The sequence below is a fragment of the Pteropus alecto genome, unplaced genomic scaffold (assembly GCF_000325575.1).
Source record: "Pteropus alecto unplaced genomic scaffold, ASM32557v1 scaffold104, whole genome shotgun sequence".
In the NCBI taxonomy this organism is placed as follows: Eukaryota; Metazoa; Chordata; class Mammalia; order Chiroptera; family Pteropodidae; genus Pteropus; species Pteropus alecto.
Window position 1 is genome coordinate 3,999,833 of NW_006436664.1, and position 15,679 is coordinate 4,015,511.

The 15,679-nt window shown below is 34.6% G+C and overlaps 2 protein-coding genes across 9 annotated transcripts in view; one reads left to right on the top strand and one right to left on the bottom strand.

The window, feature by feature from the left end:
- Positions 1–13,605, bottom strand: part of MIPOL1 (mirror-image polydactyly 1) — a 260,822-nt gene extending 247,217 nt beyond the window's left edge. Inside the window, exon 1 of one of the 8 annotated variants that reach the window (XM_025047925.1) lies at positions 13,472–13,499. Coding sequence is in view for 2 of the 8 variants with exons in the window: in XM_025047928.1 (XP_024903696.1) it covers positions 13,266–13,344 (79 nt within the window). In the remaining 6 variants the exon portion in view is untranslated. The other 7 variants (XM_006913461.3, XM_025047929.1, XM_025047931.1 and 4 more) reach the window with 7 other exon arrangements.
- Positions 13,606–13,813: 208 nt separating this feature from the next.
- The window catches only part of SLC25A21 (solute carrier family 25 member 21), a 448,213-nt gene continuing 446,347 nt past the window's right edge, over positions 13,814–15,679 (top strand). Inside the window, exon 1 of the mRNA XM_025047932.1 lies at positions 13,814–13,929. The gene's annotated coding sequence lies outside the window, so the exon portion shown is untranslated. The remainder of the gene's footprint in view (positions 13,930–15,679) is intronic.

Genomic DNA, 15,679 nt, shown 5'->3' on the forward strand with positions numbered 1-15,679 from the left:
CAAGAAGTCAGTGTACTACTCTGAGCACTAAGCCTAACACAGGCATCAGTCAGTATGTTTATACCAAGGGAAAGCAGAACTTCAGTTATTCTGGCGAATAGTTAAGTGGAAGCCATTTAAGGTAACTGCAACTTTATAGTGAATTTTTTAAATTATTTTTTAGCCATTAATATACTAAGTTTAAGAAGAGACCAAGAGAAACTTAGCAACTGTACCAAAAAATTAACTGTACACATCCTCCAGTGATGAATGGTAAATAACATTTTTATATAGAAGGGGTAAAATTCTATTTACCCATAGTTATACAATAAATAGACAAATTATTTAATTGTATTAACAGATGGGTTACATAAGTTTAACCTTAGTAATACAGGCATACCTTGGAAATATTGTAGGTTTGGTTTTAGATTACCACAATAAGGCAAGACACAAAATTTTTTTAGTTTCCCAGTGCATATACAAGTTATATTTACACTATATTGTAGTCTATTAAATGTACATTAGCATTATGTCTTAAACAATGTATATACCTTAATTAAAAATACTTTATTGCTGAAAAATGCTAACCATCATCTGAGCCTCAGCATGTGTAATCTTTTTTGCTGGTGGAAGGTCTTATCTTCAGTTTGTTAAAAAACGAAATATCTGTGACATGCAATAAAGCCAAGTGCAATAAAACGAGGAATGCCTGTATCACCACAGATAAAGCTGTGTATGCCCTTGTTTGCTACAAAGCAATAACATTAGTACACAGCTCCATCTAGTGGAGAAATATACAAACAATTCTAGAGGTTATGTTTCAGTCTTTTTAACTGATTTTATAGTAAATTAAACAAAATTGAAAAAGGCCAGCTTTTCACTGGTAACAGGTAATGACAATATTTTTTCCTAATCAATATGCTAACATTTTCTATTTGATCAGTGATATTTTTGAATACTCAGGATTTCTTCAACATCTTATAAATGTTTCCATAGGAAAAAGAATAGTGGCAGTTTATTCTGCAAAGGACAAATTTAGTATTCACTCTGTTCCTTTAAAGAAGAAGATAAAACACACAATAGTCACTCCACAAAGATAAGTATGGAGCAATAACCTGCAAGCAAAACTCTCTTCAAAGTTCCTATGGTCATAATAACAAACGGGGAGATATAGACAAAAACATAAGCAGGGTTTCTAAACACTTCGTTGACCTTTCCCCAATAATAAATCATATAATGAAAGATTTTAATGTTATAAAGACTTAGAGACTGTTAAAAGTTCCATCTTTAGTAACTATTTTTAAATATGTACTCTTAAAACAATATAAAAACATTCTAATCACTGATGTAAGTAAACTTCAAATTAAACTCACTTATTTTTGAATCATGACACAAAGTATATAAATTTAATTTAATGACAGCCCACTGTAATCAAGCTCCAGCATAAGCGCCGTAAGTGCCGATATGAAGAGTAACAATCAACAGCTTTTTCCTCTTAATGTTGTTCTTATTCCACATCTGTGCATAAACTCGATACATAATTTAAGTATATTTCTCTTTATGTTGTTGATTTATTTAAAATCAAAGTTAATTGGTCTACTACTCTGGAATGTCAATTCACAGGAATGTTATCATACATTAAAATCTTAATAAAGATTTAATACTGCACTAATTCATATCTCTAGTGCCTATTGAGCACAGTACTTAGCAAAAGAGCACATATTTTTAAATTTTAATTTAATTTTTATTTATCTTTCAAGAGTATATATTTTAAATAAACAATGTAAATTTTTTTATGAAGTTGTAGGCTTATTTTACTATATTTAATATTTTCAACCTTATAGCTTTTCTTTATTGTTCACGGTATTTTTTATCAAATCAAATTGTTTTTAATTTTTCTTCCACTGGGATGTCATGAGAGGCTAAAAATTTGAAGCAATGAACTTTCTTTTGTTTAATAAACTAGTTTTTAAATTATTATTTCAGATTTTTTACCTGACCTGAGGAGAGTATCAATGACAGGAAGACAGGTAGTAAGGCTGCTAAAGCAAGAATCATATCCCACAGGTAACCCAACACTAGTTTTCTGCTATCCTTGGTAACTGCCAGATACTTAAAGTTACTGGTTTATTAAAACTACTCTTACCTAGACCCTAAGAATAAACTGTTTATTCTGTTTATAAGAGCAAGAAATAAAACTGTTTCCTCCTCAGTTAAGACCAAGGTTGGATTTTTTTTTCCGAAGGAAGTTTTATTCAGAAATTAGGAAGCCTTAAGACAGTGATTTGAACTAAAATATCGCTGGTTCTCTCCCCCAAAATCAACCTAGAAAAACTAGAAGAGAGAGCACTATGGACCCAAGGAACAAACCAAAAACTTCGAGAAATCCATGCAAGTGCCAGCTGTCTTGAAAGAAGATTGGTGGAGAAGAAGACTATAGCCTTGGGTGAAGAGCAGACACTGATGATGCTGAAAAAATAGGTTAGAGAAAAATTTGTGTGTCTTGTACCTCTCACATACTTTAAGTCAATTCTTGTCTGCCCCACCAATGAAGAAATCAGTGGCAAAAACCCAAGCTGCAAGTGCCATGGGGTAATGTCAAGGGAGAGCAAAAATCCTACCGAGGTAAGGAAGAGATGAGATCTGTATTAGAACGTTTGGGCTGCTATAACAAAAATACCATAGACTGGATGGCTTACGAACAACAGAAATTTATTTTTCATAGTTGTTACAGTTCTCTTGCTAAACCATGTTTCTCCTCGAAGTGTGCTTTGTCTTTCTAAAATATACTTTTAATAAATATGTTCTAAATCTCACTGACCTGTGATTCTTCACTGCATCAATGAGGAAGAATGGAGGAAAAATGCTAACAACACTTCTGTACCGTGATCCTCCCCTCATGCCATTGGGGCGATTCCAAAGTTTAAATTGCTCCCACAGCAACAATGATCGAAAAAAAATTAGAGATGTAATTTCTAGGCACTGCCCAAATGACAGTATTATACAGAAAATAGTCCAGAATACACTAAAAAAAAAAACGTAGAAAGAAGGAAAAAAGAACACCTCCTATATTCAGTACCAAAATATATTCTTAAAACCTTAGTGTGGTCCTTTTGTCATTTTTGTTTTACATATGTGTAATCTATGTCCACACATACTTGATTTTTTGTAATATTATGTCAGAAACATTTTTCTTCAAATCACTTCAATGGTTATTTAATATTCCATTGGATAGCAATTTCATAGTAGTGTTATGAATAGCACTAGCAGGAATATCTTTATGGCAGCTTTTAAAAATCCCATGAATATTAAATATGGCAATATTAGAGTAGTCTAAATTTTTATCTACTAATAGGCAAATAATGTAGCCTTTTGTTTTTCATAAAGTACTTCCTAAAATTAAGAACATATATTAGAAGAAAAATTATTCCAAAAAATTTTAATGAAGAAAATTTCTCTAATTTTTTACATGTATTTACATGTAGACCAAATATGAGCTTCTAGAACCAACCAGTAGTAATCATGTAATGAAATATTTCAAATGAGATTTTAATTCTAAAATTGTTAACAAAAACATAGGCATTTAAAGATATGAACTTAGACTTTAATTTAAACTAAGATGAAAATCAATCACTGCATGAAACAGACAATAGAAATTAAGCTACTAAAATCCTAAACTGAGTTTCCTACCAAGTGAAGAATGACAAAGAAACTCATTGAGTTTTGTATATGAACCTCCTAAGCTACAGTTCACTTGCCCAAATGAATTAGAAAAATCTTGCCCACTGTGCCAGCTCATGCCACTGAATAAAATGTTCTACTTTGGGATATCATAAGCTATATCACATAATATCTGTAGCTCCCATGCTGGTAATAAGCTGTTTGACATAAAGTAAGGAAATGGCTTCAATTTACATTAAATTTAAAAGATAATAAAAGTATTATAGTACTAATTAGTTTCAAGACATCCTGCTTAAAGAAGTCTGTCATACTTCAGGAAATACTTCATTAAAAGGAATTTAAACATTTAAAAATTTTTAAAGTTACATGTATCTGGTTAAGACTTAATGCAAAACAGCAGTTTAACAGTCGAATAGAAACAGTATCTATAAGAAATTACCATTCAAATCCCAACCAAAAGTAGAGTAATAATGTAAAAAGTTTTCAAATGATGTGATTAACACTTTTATCATTATATCCTAACATAAAGATACAGAATCTTAGGTCATACTTGATAAAATATTACTTCCTAAGATCAAAACATTATTTAAAATAAATAAATACATAAATAAGAAAATGCATGCTGTAGGAGAGGAAAAACTTTTTTTAGATCCTCTTAGGATCCCTTGCTGGACATGAAGATTAAACTGACCAACACAGATTAACAGAAGAAAAGCATACAAATTTATTTAATGTAAGTTTTACATGACATGGTTGCCTTCACAAAGAAATGAAGACCCGAAGAAATGGTTATACCTTTTTTTATACCAGGCCTGATGAAGAGTGGAAAGTGGTGGGAAAAAATGTGATAGGACAAAGGGTACAGGAGCCGAGGGATCTGGATTCCTTTAGGTGTCCCTATCCCTTTGTCTCTGGAGATAAGAATGCTTCTTCCCTCCAGATATAGGGAGGGCACCTCTGACATGAGGATCTTACATGACGGGCTTTAGGGGAAATGGGGAGGTGACAGAGTCCCTCCTGTATCTGTCATTTCTCAAATTCCTTCAGCTTAAGGTATTTAGTATGCTGAGATGCTATATTCTGTCCCCTTATGTATGTGTTCTGAACCCATCAACACAAAACGAAAATATCCTACAAATTACCCTGTCTTAATTATCTATTATTTGAGATAATAAAGCACAGTGAAAAAAAAAGTGTGCGAATACTAATTAAAAGAAAGCAGGAGTTACTATATTAATACCAGACAAAATGAAACAACAAAAATCACCAAGACTAAAGACATACATTTAAGAGTTTAATTCACTAACAAGACATAAATAATCCTAAATATGTAAGTACTTAATAAGAGTGTCAAAATATATGACATAAAATGAAAACTCATCAGATAAATCCCTAATTGTAGTTAGAAACTACACCACGCCTCTCTTGATAATCAGGAGAATAAATACACAAAAAAATCAGAAAGGATATAGAAGACTCAATATATCAATCAAATTGACCTAAATGATATTTATAGAAAACTCCACCCAACATGGCAGAATACACAATCTTTTCAAGAGCACAAGGCACATTTACAGAAAAGATCCTATTCTGGTCCATAAAATAAACCTCAACACATTTATAAAAATTGAAATTGTACAAATTATGTTTTCTTACCCCAACAGAAATAAACTAGAAATCAATAACAGAAAATTTGAAAATCCTCCAATACTTCTAAATAACCCATGGTTCAAAAAAGAAGAGTAACAGAAAATTTTAAAGTATTTTGAACTATATAAAAAGGAAGTACAACATATCAAAATTTGTGGGATGTAGCTTAATCAGTGCTTGGAGGGAAATTTATAGTATTAAACGCATATATCAAAAGAAAGGAGGAAGGCCTCTCATTAATATTTAAGCTATAACCTTTAAAAAACTACAAAAGTAAAAGAAAAAGTAAACCTAAAGCAAGCAGAAGGAAGGAAATGTTATCGAAAATCAATAAAACTGAAAATGTAAAATCATCTTAGAAAATATCAATGACACCAAAAGCTGGTTCTTTGAAATGATATTGATAAACGTTTTGCCAGACAGGTCAAGATAAAAATAAAGATATAAATCGCCAATATCAGTAAGAAGACAAAGACATTAAACAGATCCCACAGACACTAAAAAGATAAAAAGAGAGTAACAAACAACTTCATACCCATAAACCTGACAAATTCCTCGGAAGACGCAATCTACCTAAGCTAATTCAGTAAGAATAGATAACCAGAATAGTCCTGTATCTGTTAAAGAAATTGAATCTGCAGTTTAAAAAACCTTCCTACAGAGAAAACTCCAGGCTCAGAGTTTATGAGCTCTTAAATTGCCTTTCTTTCCTAGAAACCTTACTTAGAAGGCATCTCTGAAATCTGGACCATCTGCCCACTAGACTTGCTATATAGCTAGCTGTCCCTCCAGTGACATTATTTCACCCTTCTCCTGGGTTGAATTTACTGTTTCCTACATTCCAGCTCTTTCACTACTTTATTTTGCTAGAGCATAACTTCTGAGGCTTTCTAGGTCTGAAAATCTTTGTTCCACTCCCATATTTCATTGACCGTTGACTAGCCAAGAATTCTGGGATTGAAAAGTACTATCCTTCAAAACTTCAGATCATTGCAACTCTGTATTCTAGCAGCTCATGCTGCTGGTCAAGAAGACTGATGCTGGTATATTCAATTCTTTTTCTTTTTAAGTAGCCTATTTTTGTTTTCTTTCTGAGAATCTTCAAAAAAAAATTTTCATTCCTGGTGCTGTGAAATTTTACAAACATGGGCCTATGGGTAGTTTTTGTTTAATATTTAGCACTCTAAGAACAGAAACAGAATGCTGTGCACATGATTTCCATGAAAGTTTTTTATATTGGAGTGATAGAATTTGGGGTAATGTTTCACTGTCATCTTTTTTATTTATTTATGTTGTTTGAAAGAGTTTATAATTAGCGTATATCATTTTTATAAAAACTATGCCATTAAAATGTAAAAAGAATGCCCCACAATGTTAATTAAAGATTTAAATGTGCAAACTGATTCCACAACTCTACTTCTAGAAATCTATGTTCTAGCAAAAGATGCAAACATATATATCCAAGATATATATTTATATGGTTTTATATATTATTATGTAGTTATTTTATATATTCATATAGTTTGTATAACTATATTATATATTATAAACACTATGCATACATATACTGACATAGAAATATGTATAAAATATTATTTAAAAAATAATAAAGCATGAAATTATACTAAGAAAATAAAAAAGCAAAAAAAATCAAAACCATGTTTTTAGACACATATACACACGTAAGGAAATAAAGAAAGGTCTGAAAAGATACATTCCAGGATGCAATAGTCTCTATAATAACCATCAAAAGAATGGTAAAGCATATATAATTTTCAAAATAACAGAGAAAAATGGAATACAGAATATGAATGGATGAAATGATCCCATTACCAAATGCTCCAACTGTAAGACAAAGATGTCCTGCTGGATTTTTAAAAATCCAATTCTATGCGCATATTAACCAAAAGAAGGCTGACAGAGCTATATCAAAATCAGAAAAAGGTCACAGATTGGAAAAGACTTGGGAAATATGACAACTAAATAAAGCATGGGATCTGGAACAGAAAAAAAAAGCACTAATGGAAAAACTAGTGATATGTGGATAAAGTATATAACTTAGTGGAGTATTGTAATATTAATTTCTTGGTGTTGATAATTTACTGTGATTATGCATTGTGTAAACTTTAGAAGCGGGATGAAGGGTTCACAGAACTTTCTGTACTATTTTTGCAACTTTTTGTAAGTCTAAAATAATTTTAAAATAAAAAGTTAAAAAAAAATCAGACAACTTTAAAACAAAAGGCATTACCAGAGATAAAAAGGGATACTTCTTAATGGGGGGGTGAGGAGCGGCGAGAGGGAGGTCCAATTTATAGGAAGATAGACAAAGTATAAAGGTGTATGCGTCTAACAACGAGATCCTAAATTTAATTAACTAACTAACTAACTAGCTAACTAACTAACAGAATTACTAGGGAGAAAAAGAATCCACAATTACACAAAAAGATTTAACACACAGTAAATTGTCAGTAATTTTCAATCAAGCACACATACACAAATCAGTGAGCAAAGATTTTAACAAAAGAATTTAAAAACTTCATCTAATAGACACATATAAAGCATTATAACCACTGAAAGCAGAATTCACATCACATCTCATACACACGCACTCATACTCAGGATGCATTAAAAAAAGTAATAACAATATACAAAGCAAGTACTTACCCATTTCAATGCTTATTCAATCCAGAATATTTTAATGGTAATTACATGGGTGTTAACTTATTTTTTAAACTATCCACATATATTTTATATACTTTTCTTTACATGTATCAAATTTCACAATAAAGTTTTTAAAAAGTTAACTGATCTATGTCATTTATATATTCATTTATTTTTTCAGTTTTTCAAAACTTGTTCCACAGCAGAACTCTCAAGATATGAAGATGGGACATTGGTATGTTTTATTTTCAACAGAAAATAAAACAAGATTCAGGATTAAAGGTTCCAGAGAAATGATCCCTGTTGTACTCTTGTAGCTTCCAAAATTTATAAATCTAGGGATACTACAAAATGAAATTTATATGTAATCAAATCACCCTAATGAAAAACTGTGGATAAATAAAAGTAGATTACTTGGCTATATACATCCCAAACAGTATAAAATCTAAATTAAAAACATCTTCAATACAGAGAATATCTGAATCAGAAGTGGTCACGCCAATTGCCAAAACAACTCTATGCAAATTAGTCCCATTGGTCATCTACTTTAATGAAATCCCCAAACCAAACCAACCTTCGAAGTAGCCATCTCTTTATATTGCCTATTTTGAGATAAAACAAATACCTGGCCATTAAGTTATAACCAAAGAAAACATAATTTATAGTTAAATGGTTACTATTTTACTTTTCCCAAAGTAAAAAGAACATCCTCAGATATATTTAAGATGATAAAAACAGATTGTAGCTATGTTCATAAAAACTTCAGCATGAACTATTTCTTATTAAAATTTTTCTAAAATCAGTAAGAGCAGTTCATTAGTCATCTATTGCTGCCTAACAAATTACCCCAAAACTCAGCAGCTTACAACACACATTTGTTATCTCACAGTTTGAGGAATTGGGTGTTGCTTAGCCAAATCCTCCAGTTCAGGGTCTCTAAAGTGTCAACCAGGGATACAGTCATTTCAAGGTTTAACTGGGACAAGTTCTTCCAACTTCACTTAGTGGTTGTTAGCAGGATTCAGTTCCTAGGGGGTTACTGAACTGAGAACCTCAGTTCTTCACAGGCTTTTGGCCAAAACCTCACCTCAATTCCTGGACAGGTGAGTCTTTAAATAGGTCAACTCAAAACATGGCAACAAGCTGGCTTCATCAAAGTGGGCAAGCAAGAGAGAGTATCAGTGAAAAGTAAGTTATAGTCCTTTGTAACCTAATCTCGTAAGTGACATCTGACCACTTTGCCATATTCTATTAGGAGTGAGCTTCTAGATCCAGTCTACCCTCAGGGGAAAGGATTACACAAAAGTGTGAATAGCAGGGTTATCTTAGAAGGTTGCCTATCACAAGTAGCACAGTGGAAAAAGTGACTGGAATAACAGGAAAACTGGGATCTAGTAACAATGTGACTAAATACAATCTCTCAAGGCCTTAGTGTTTTCACTGAAAAATAATGAGAGGGTAACCTAAATGATCTCTGGAGTCATTAAAATTCTAAGTTCTAAATTCCGTGCTTCTCTATCATGTCTTTTGGAAAGGATTTCCAAGGATGAGAGATACTTGGTCAAATTACCTCATTTTACAAAAGAGTGCCAAGTTCCAGGAAGTGTTAACAAAGACAAGTAATAAGCTACACTCACTCTGCTCTTAGGCCTAGTGCTCTTTGCACCACAGTGCACTGCTTTTTCAATTAATGCCCTAAAACAGCCCTTTAGTCTCAAAATCCATTAAATTCAAAAGGAAGAGAGAATAATAATAGTACTAATGAGCACCAATTCACTAATGCTGTACTTTTTCTCTCATCAACTCAAAAGCTATCTTTGTAGGTGGCATGCCAGATGAAAGTGAGCTATCCTCCCTCCCTGCCCATCCCCAGGCCCAGGCACTTGGACATTATAGGAACAAAATTATTTACTGTACAAATTATTTAAGTATAAATGCAACAGATAATAGATCATAGCAGAGAAAAAGAATCGCCTTAAACAAAGTAAATAAAATTAAATGTAACCTAAATGAAGTATCTTAAAATAGAAACTACAACCAGAAAAGGCAAGGGTTATCCTCAGCGGAATTCTGGAAGATGAAGTCCTAGAAGTAGCAATGGCAATATAATGCAGGCGATGTCTAGAGGGGTAGGTCTTCTCAGAAGCTCATGATAACACTGGACTGACAGATATGTCCTTATTTATACAGAAGCATCGGTCAAGGTCTAACACCATTAAACATAAAAATCCTATTTGTTCCTATATGAGGCCAGGGATGGGGGACTCACTTGTCAGTGAGCCCCCTCCACAGCACACGCTCTTTACCAGCCATAATAATTTGTAATAACTCCAACTCAGGTTCAAGAGTGCAGTGAAAACATTGTATATAAGTACAATTGTTTTATGTGGCAATTATAAAACAGCAACATATTTATACTAGCAAATTATATGTGTATATGTGTGTATATACATATGTCTATAAATGCATAACTAGACCTAGAATTTCTATATACAAAAGGCTCATGGATAGCTGTAGGTTGTTGGATGGTGGAAGTTGAGGACTGGTGGTGTATTTTAAAACTGTGTTTGCAGTAATAATAGAGTAAGATGGAAAAAGTCAATTATTCATATCAGAGAAAAGATTACATTGATGGAGATTACCCAAAAGCCTGTCAGTATAAGCATATATCTAAATATATACCCAAATTCCTTCTATAAACCACTTAAAAAAAGTGTTATAAAAAATGTTAACATAGACTGAAATAGTATTGAAAGAAAGTTTTTGATACTTTTAAAAGTTTGATACTTTCGATACTTAGTGAAAGGCAGGGAGCCCAAAGTAAGAGAAGATGAATTTGGACAGCCCAATGGGGCATTTAAAGAAGAGAGAACTTCCATCCTGGGCAGGGTTGCTACAGTTGAGATTCATGTTCCAAGCCATTGACTATTACTTCCCATATCATGCGTATACTCAATCAGGTAGATATACATTTTAATCAAACTAGCCCAAGATGACATAGATCAAAAAACAATATCCGTGGCAAAGTGTTGCAAACAGTATTTGATCCTTTTTTATCCTTTTTTACTCAGCGTCCAGAACTGTCTGGATATTCATCCCTTCCCTAGCCTTTAATACAATATCAAAGAAAGGTTGTATCTTCTTTTCTCACTTCTTATCTCTCTTTTGTTCCTCAACTTTAAAGGAATGGGAAAAGCAGGAGCAATTATAGTTTAGAGAAGTATCAAACAGGTCTCTAATTAGTCTTGAGGTAAAACTGGTAAAAACCAAAGAAAGTATGTTTAGGGATTTGAAATTTAATCCCCAAATACTACAGCACACATTATTTAATACTATTATTAAAACGTACAAATGTATTTATATGTTTCCAATATAGTTCATCTCAGTTAATAATTTCACCACCATCAATGAAAAGACTAAACATTTTCCCACATACCAGGGGCTAGCAAACTATGAAACAAGAAGGAAAGCAGAGAGGGAAAAGGGAGGATGGGAAGGCAGGCGATAAGCCGGCAGGCAAAAAAGGAAGGACAGAAGGAAGGAAAGAAAGGAGGGAGGGAGGACGGAGGGAGAGAAAGAAAAAGAAAGAAGAATAAAGGGAAGGTGGGAAGGAAAGAAGGATAGGAAAGAAATACAACCGAGACTGTATAGTGGTTGCAAATCCTAAAATACAGGCAGTCCTAGCTTCACACAGTACTGCTTTAATTGAAACCCTACAAAGCCAGGACTGCCTATATTTACTATCTGTCCCTTTACATAAAATTTGATGACTCCTGCAATAGAGGATATCCAAATGCCAATGAATATATGAAGAAGTGTTAAATATTATTAGTAATTAAGAAATCAGGGAAAAATCCCAATGTGATATCACTATATACCCACCAAAATGGCTAAAATAAAAGATAATAATAAGTGTTGTAAACATTTGGAGGAGCCAGAATTCTAAAACACTGCTAAAAGGAGTGTTAATTGACATAACTAATCTGAAAAACTATTTGGTAGTTATATCAGAAATACATATCTGCATACTCTATAATAAAGCCATTTCGCTAGTAGGTATATATCCAACAGATATGTATACGTACATTCACCAAAATACTTATAAAAATATTCCTAGAAACCCTATTGGTAATAGCCAAAAACTAAATGGAATACTATACAGCCTAAGAACAAACTACTTCTATATAACTTGTATAAATCTCACAAGTACGATACTAAACAAAAGTGAGACACAAAGGACTATATACTGTATGATTCTATTTACATAAAATTAATAGGCAGATTCATAGATGTTAAAAATAGAGAAAATGGTTACCTTTGGGAAGGGGGCACAAAGTGGGGCGTCTGGGATGCAAGTAATGCTTTCTTGATCTAGGTACTAGATACACTTCGTGAAAATTCAATGAACTGTAAACTTATGATTCATGCACTTTCTGTAGGTCTATTATCCTTTAACAATTAACGCACTAAAAAGATTTCTAGAAACTATTCCTCTGAGGGAAAATTGTGTATATCTCCCGTCCATTTTTCTGATTTCCCATTATTACCTCTCACCAGTGAGATATCTTAATTCCTCTTACCTAATATAGAAGTCAGCTTTAATTAATTTTCCTGGTATACTATTGCATAGGATACCCAAATGAATATGTAACTGTCATTTTAACTTAGTTCCACACTAGATCCCTAAGAGAAACTTTGAAAAGCCAACACCTTGTGATAGTATGTTAAAACTATCTAGGGAAGGACAAAAAAAATAAACTTCCTTGAAACGTAGTTTTGTTTGGCCCGTTGTTTTTGGCTTACCTTTGTCTAACCACTGTGATTTAATCTACATAAAATGTCCAAAAGAGTTTTTCAAAAAGCCTGTTCTTGTGGAAAGTTTTTCTTCCTACCATCCTGCCTAATAATGCTATGTTGTGTTTATCCAGTTCCTTCCATCCATGGAGCTTAAAGTACTTCGCAAATACTGTTGGGTGGTGTCACCTTCCAGTTAAAGAAATTTGGGTCCGGAGACATTGTAAACCAAACATATTCTAACAGTATATTTCTACAGCATGGTTCAGTGTGCCTAAAAAAAAGTACTGCATTCTTTACCGAAACTTATAAAAGTGAGACCTGAAATACAGAACAATTAAATACTCTCAAGGGCACAGAATCAATCAAAGGTTGAACCAGGACCCGTACCCTCTAACTCACCGCCTAAGGGAAAAAATAAAAACCTACACCCTTGAATAAATGCTTAACATTGCGGTAGAAAACATAGGAAACAGGGAAAGATGCTGAAATCATACCCAGAAAGAGGACCTGTAGACCCCCACGACGCTGACCTTCCATCAGAGCCCCATCACTCCCGGCCGCACGGGCCAACATTTACTGGGTGCAGATTCCGCGCGACCCCTTCGCCTTCCCCAAGAAGGCTGCGGCCAGAAGTTCTAGGGCTGGTCTATGCCTACCCTTCCGGTCCCGAGCGCCCAAACCTCCCAGCCCACTCTTTTACCTAGGATGCGCGGGGAACCGCCCTGGAGCCGACTCAGCCCGTTCGCCCAGAGTTTCTCAGGCCCAACGCGCAGCCACCGCGTCAGCCAATCGCCGCTCGCTAGGCGCGTCCCGCGGCTCCCCCGAGCAAGGAGGTGCGCGCGCCCGCAAACGACCGGGAGGGGCGAGGCGGCGGGGCGAGCCGGCGCAGGCCGCGCGCGAGGGCCCACGGGGAACAGAGGCGGGACGGGGGCCGAGGCAGAACGCGCGCACCGGGCATGCGCGTGCCCCTCCGCGGGGAGGGGGGCGGGGCGGGGTCTCTGGGAGAGGGAATGAGCTTGGGAAGTCCTCAGAAGTTTGGAGAAGCAGGCGGGTTTGCCAGGCTTCCGGCGCAGTGCTGGCGGAGGGCTGCGATTCAGAGTCCCAGGCGACTGGAGCGATTTGCGAGAGCAAAGTCTTGTCTGGACAAAACCTCATATGGTTAGAGAGGAAAACCGCGTGGTTACAAATGCGTCTTGTGGCCTCAACTTTTAGCGTTGCCGAGTCGCCACGGGAGCTGGCGGAATTGTGGTTTCCTGTTTCGAGTGTGGTTTGGCGTGAGAGGGAGAGTGGGGAGGGGAAGTCGGGGAGAGGTGAGAGGGACGTGTTGCAAGTGATGGCTGAGTGAAAAGGGCCGAAGTTGGACTCCAATTAGGTGAGCAAAAAGCAGTCCCTGGCTTCTGGCCAAGGACTGTTTCAGACCAAAAGTTGGAGATGGCAGGTAAACTTTTTGATTTGAGTACTAGAAAGAGATTTGGATGCTTATGGTCAATATTTAGGTTCTTTAAGACAAAATGTTGAACCTTCCAGAATTAAAAATTTAAGTCCTCAATTCGTGTATCTCCGTATTGTAACAAAAAAGGACTGGCATAATTAATTAGCTGGTAGTAATTCAAAATGTGGTTTTCTTGTTCCACAGATCAGTATTGCTTTTATAAATGTCACGTTAACTCCTTTAGATACCAAATATTTCACTTTATTCAGACACCAAGTATTTACGAGCACCTACTCTGTGCCAGTTTCTCTACTGGGTGTTGGGTAATAAGCAATAATAATGATTTTTACATATTTCCAGGTAATAGGCATAATATGAAGAGTTGGCAGTTTCCCAAGTTAGTGGTTAAAGTTAATGAAAACAACTTACACTTTAATAGGTATAAAAAAGGGGAGTGAATCAAGAAGACGTGAAAAATTGGGTGTAAATTAGTTGGAACAAAATAGGTTGTAAAATTCACAAACTCGGTGCTTGTAATGAAAGGACACATTGCTTTGAAGAGTTTCGTTACAGAATAGGCTTTGTAATGCATTGTTTTTACGTTAATTCAATGAAGGTCTGAAACATATTTATGGACAAAGTATCGTAAAAATATAAGACAAAAAGAAAGTGGTATAGTTTGTCAGGGTAGATGGAAGGGCACTCCAATCAAGAGGAATGACATATAAAAACGTTTAGGACTAACAAGTTATGTGTAAAAGAAAGGAGGGAAAGTTGCTTTTTCTAGCTAAAGAGTAACAAGAAATAAAAGGGAATAATGACCACAGCATTGAGAAAATTCAAACCAAATAATGAATTTATAGGTTAAATTTAGAGAAAGTGGTTATAGTATTGTTCTTTGGGTAAAGGTACATAACTCTAGTTTTTTAAAGCTCATTACCTGTGTGCTGAAAGTCTTCAAGGTAAAGAGGAAACAGGTTTTCTTTTTCTTGGTAACCTGTTTTTTTCTTTCTGTCTTTTTTATTTAATGAGGCCTTTTCTCCCTAGTCTTTCCTCCAACTTACCTGAGGTAATTTTTCTTTTGTAGTCTATTTTATTATTATTCAGTTAATAGTTGACATTCAATATTATATTAGTTTTAGGTGTACAGCACAGTGGTTAGACATTTATATAATTTGTAAAGTGATCCCCCAATAAGTCTAGTACGCACCTGGCACCATACACAGCTATTACAATATTATCGACTATATTCTCTATGCTGTATTTATATCCCAGTGACTATTTTATAACTGCCAAATGGCAACCATCAGTTTGTTTCTGTATTTATGAGTCTGTTTCTGTTTTGATTGTTTTTTAGATTTCACATATAAGTGAAATCATATTATATTTGTCTTTTGAGGTAACTACTTAATGCTCTTTTTCTGAACTTTTCAGACCACAATAGATAATTTTTCCCAACCTCCTTCCACCACCTTC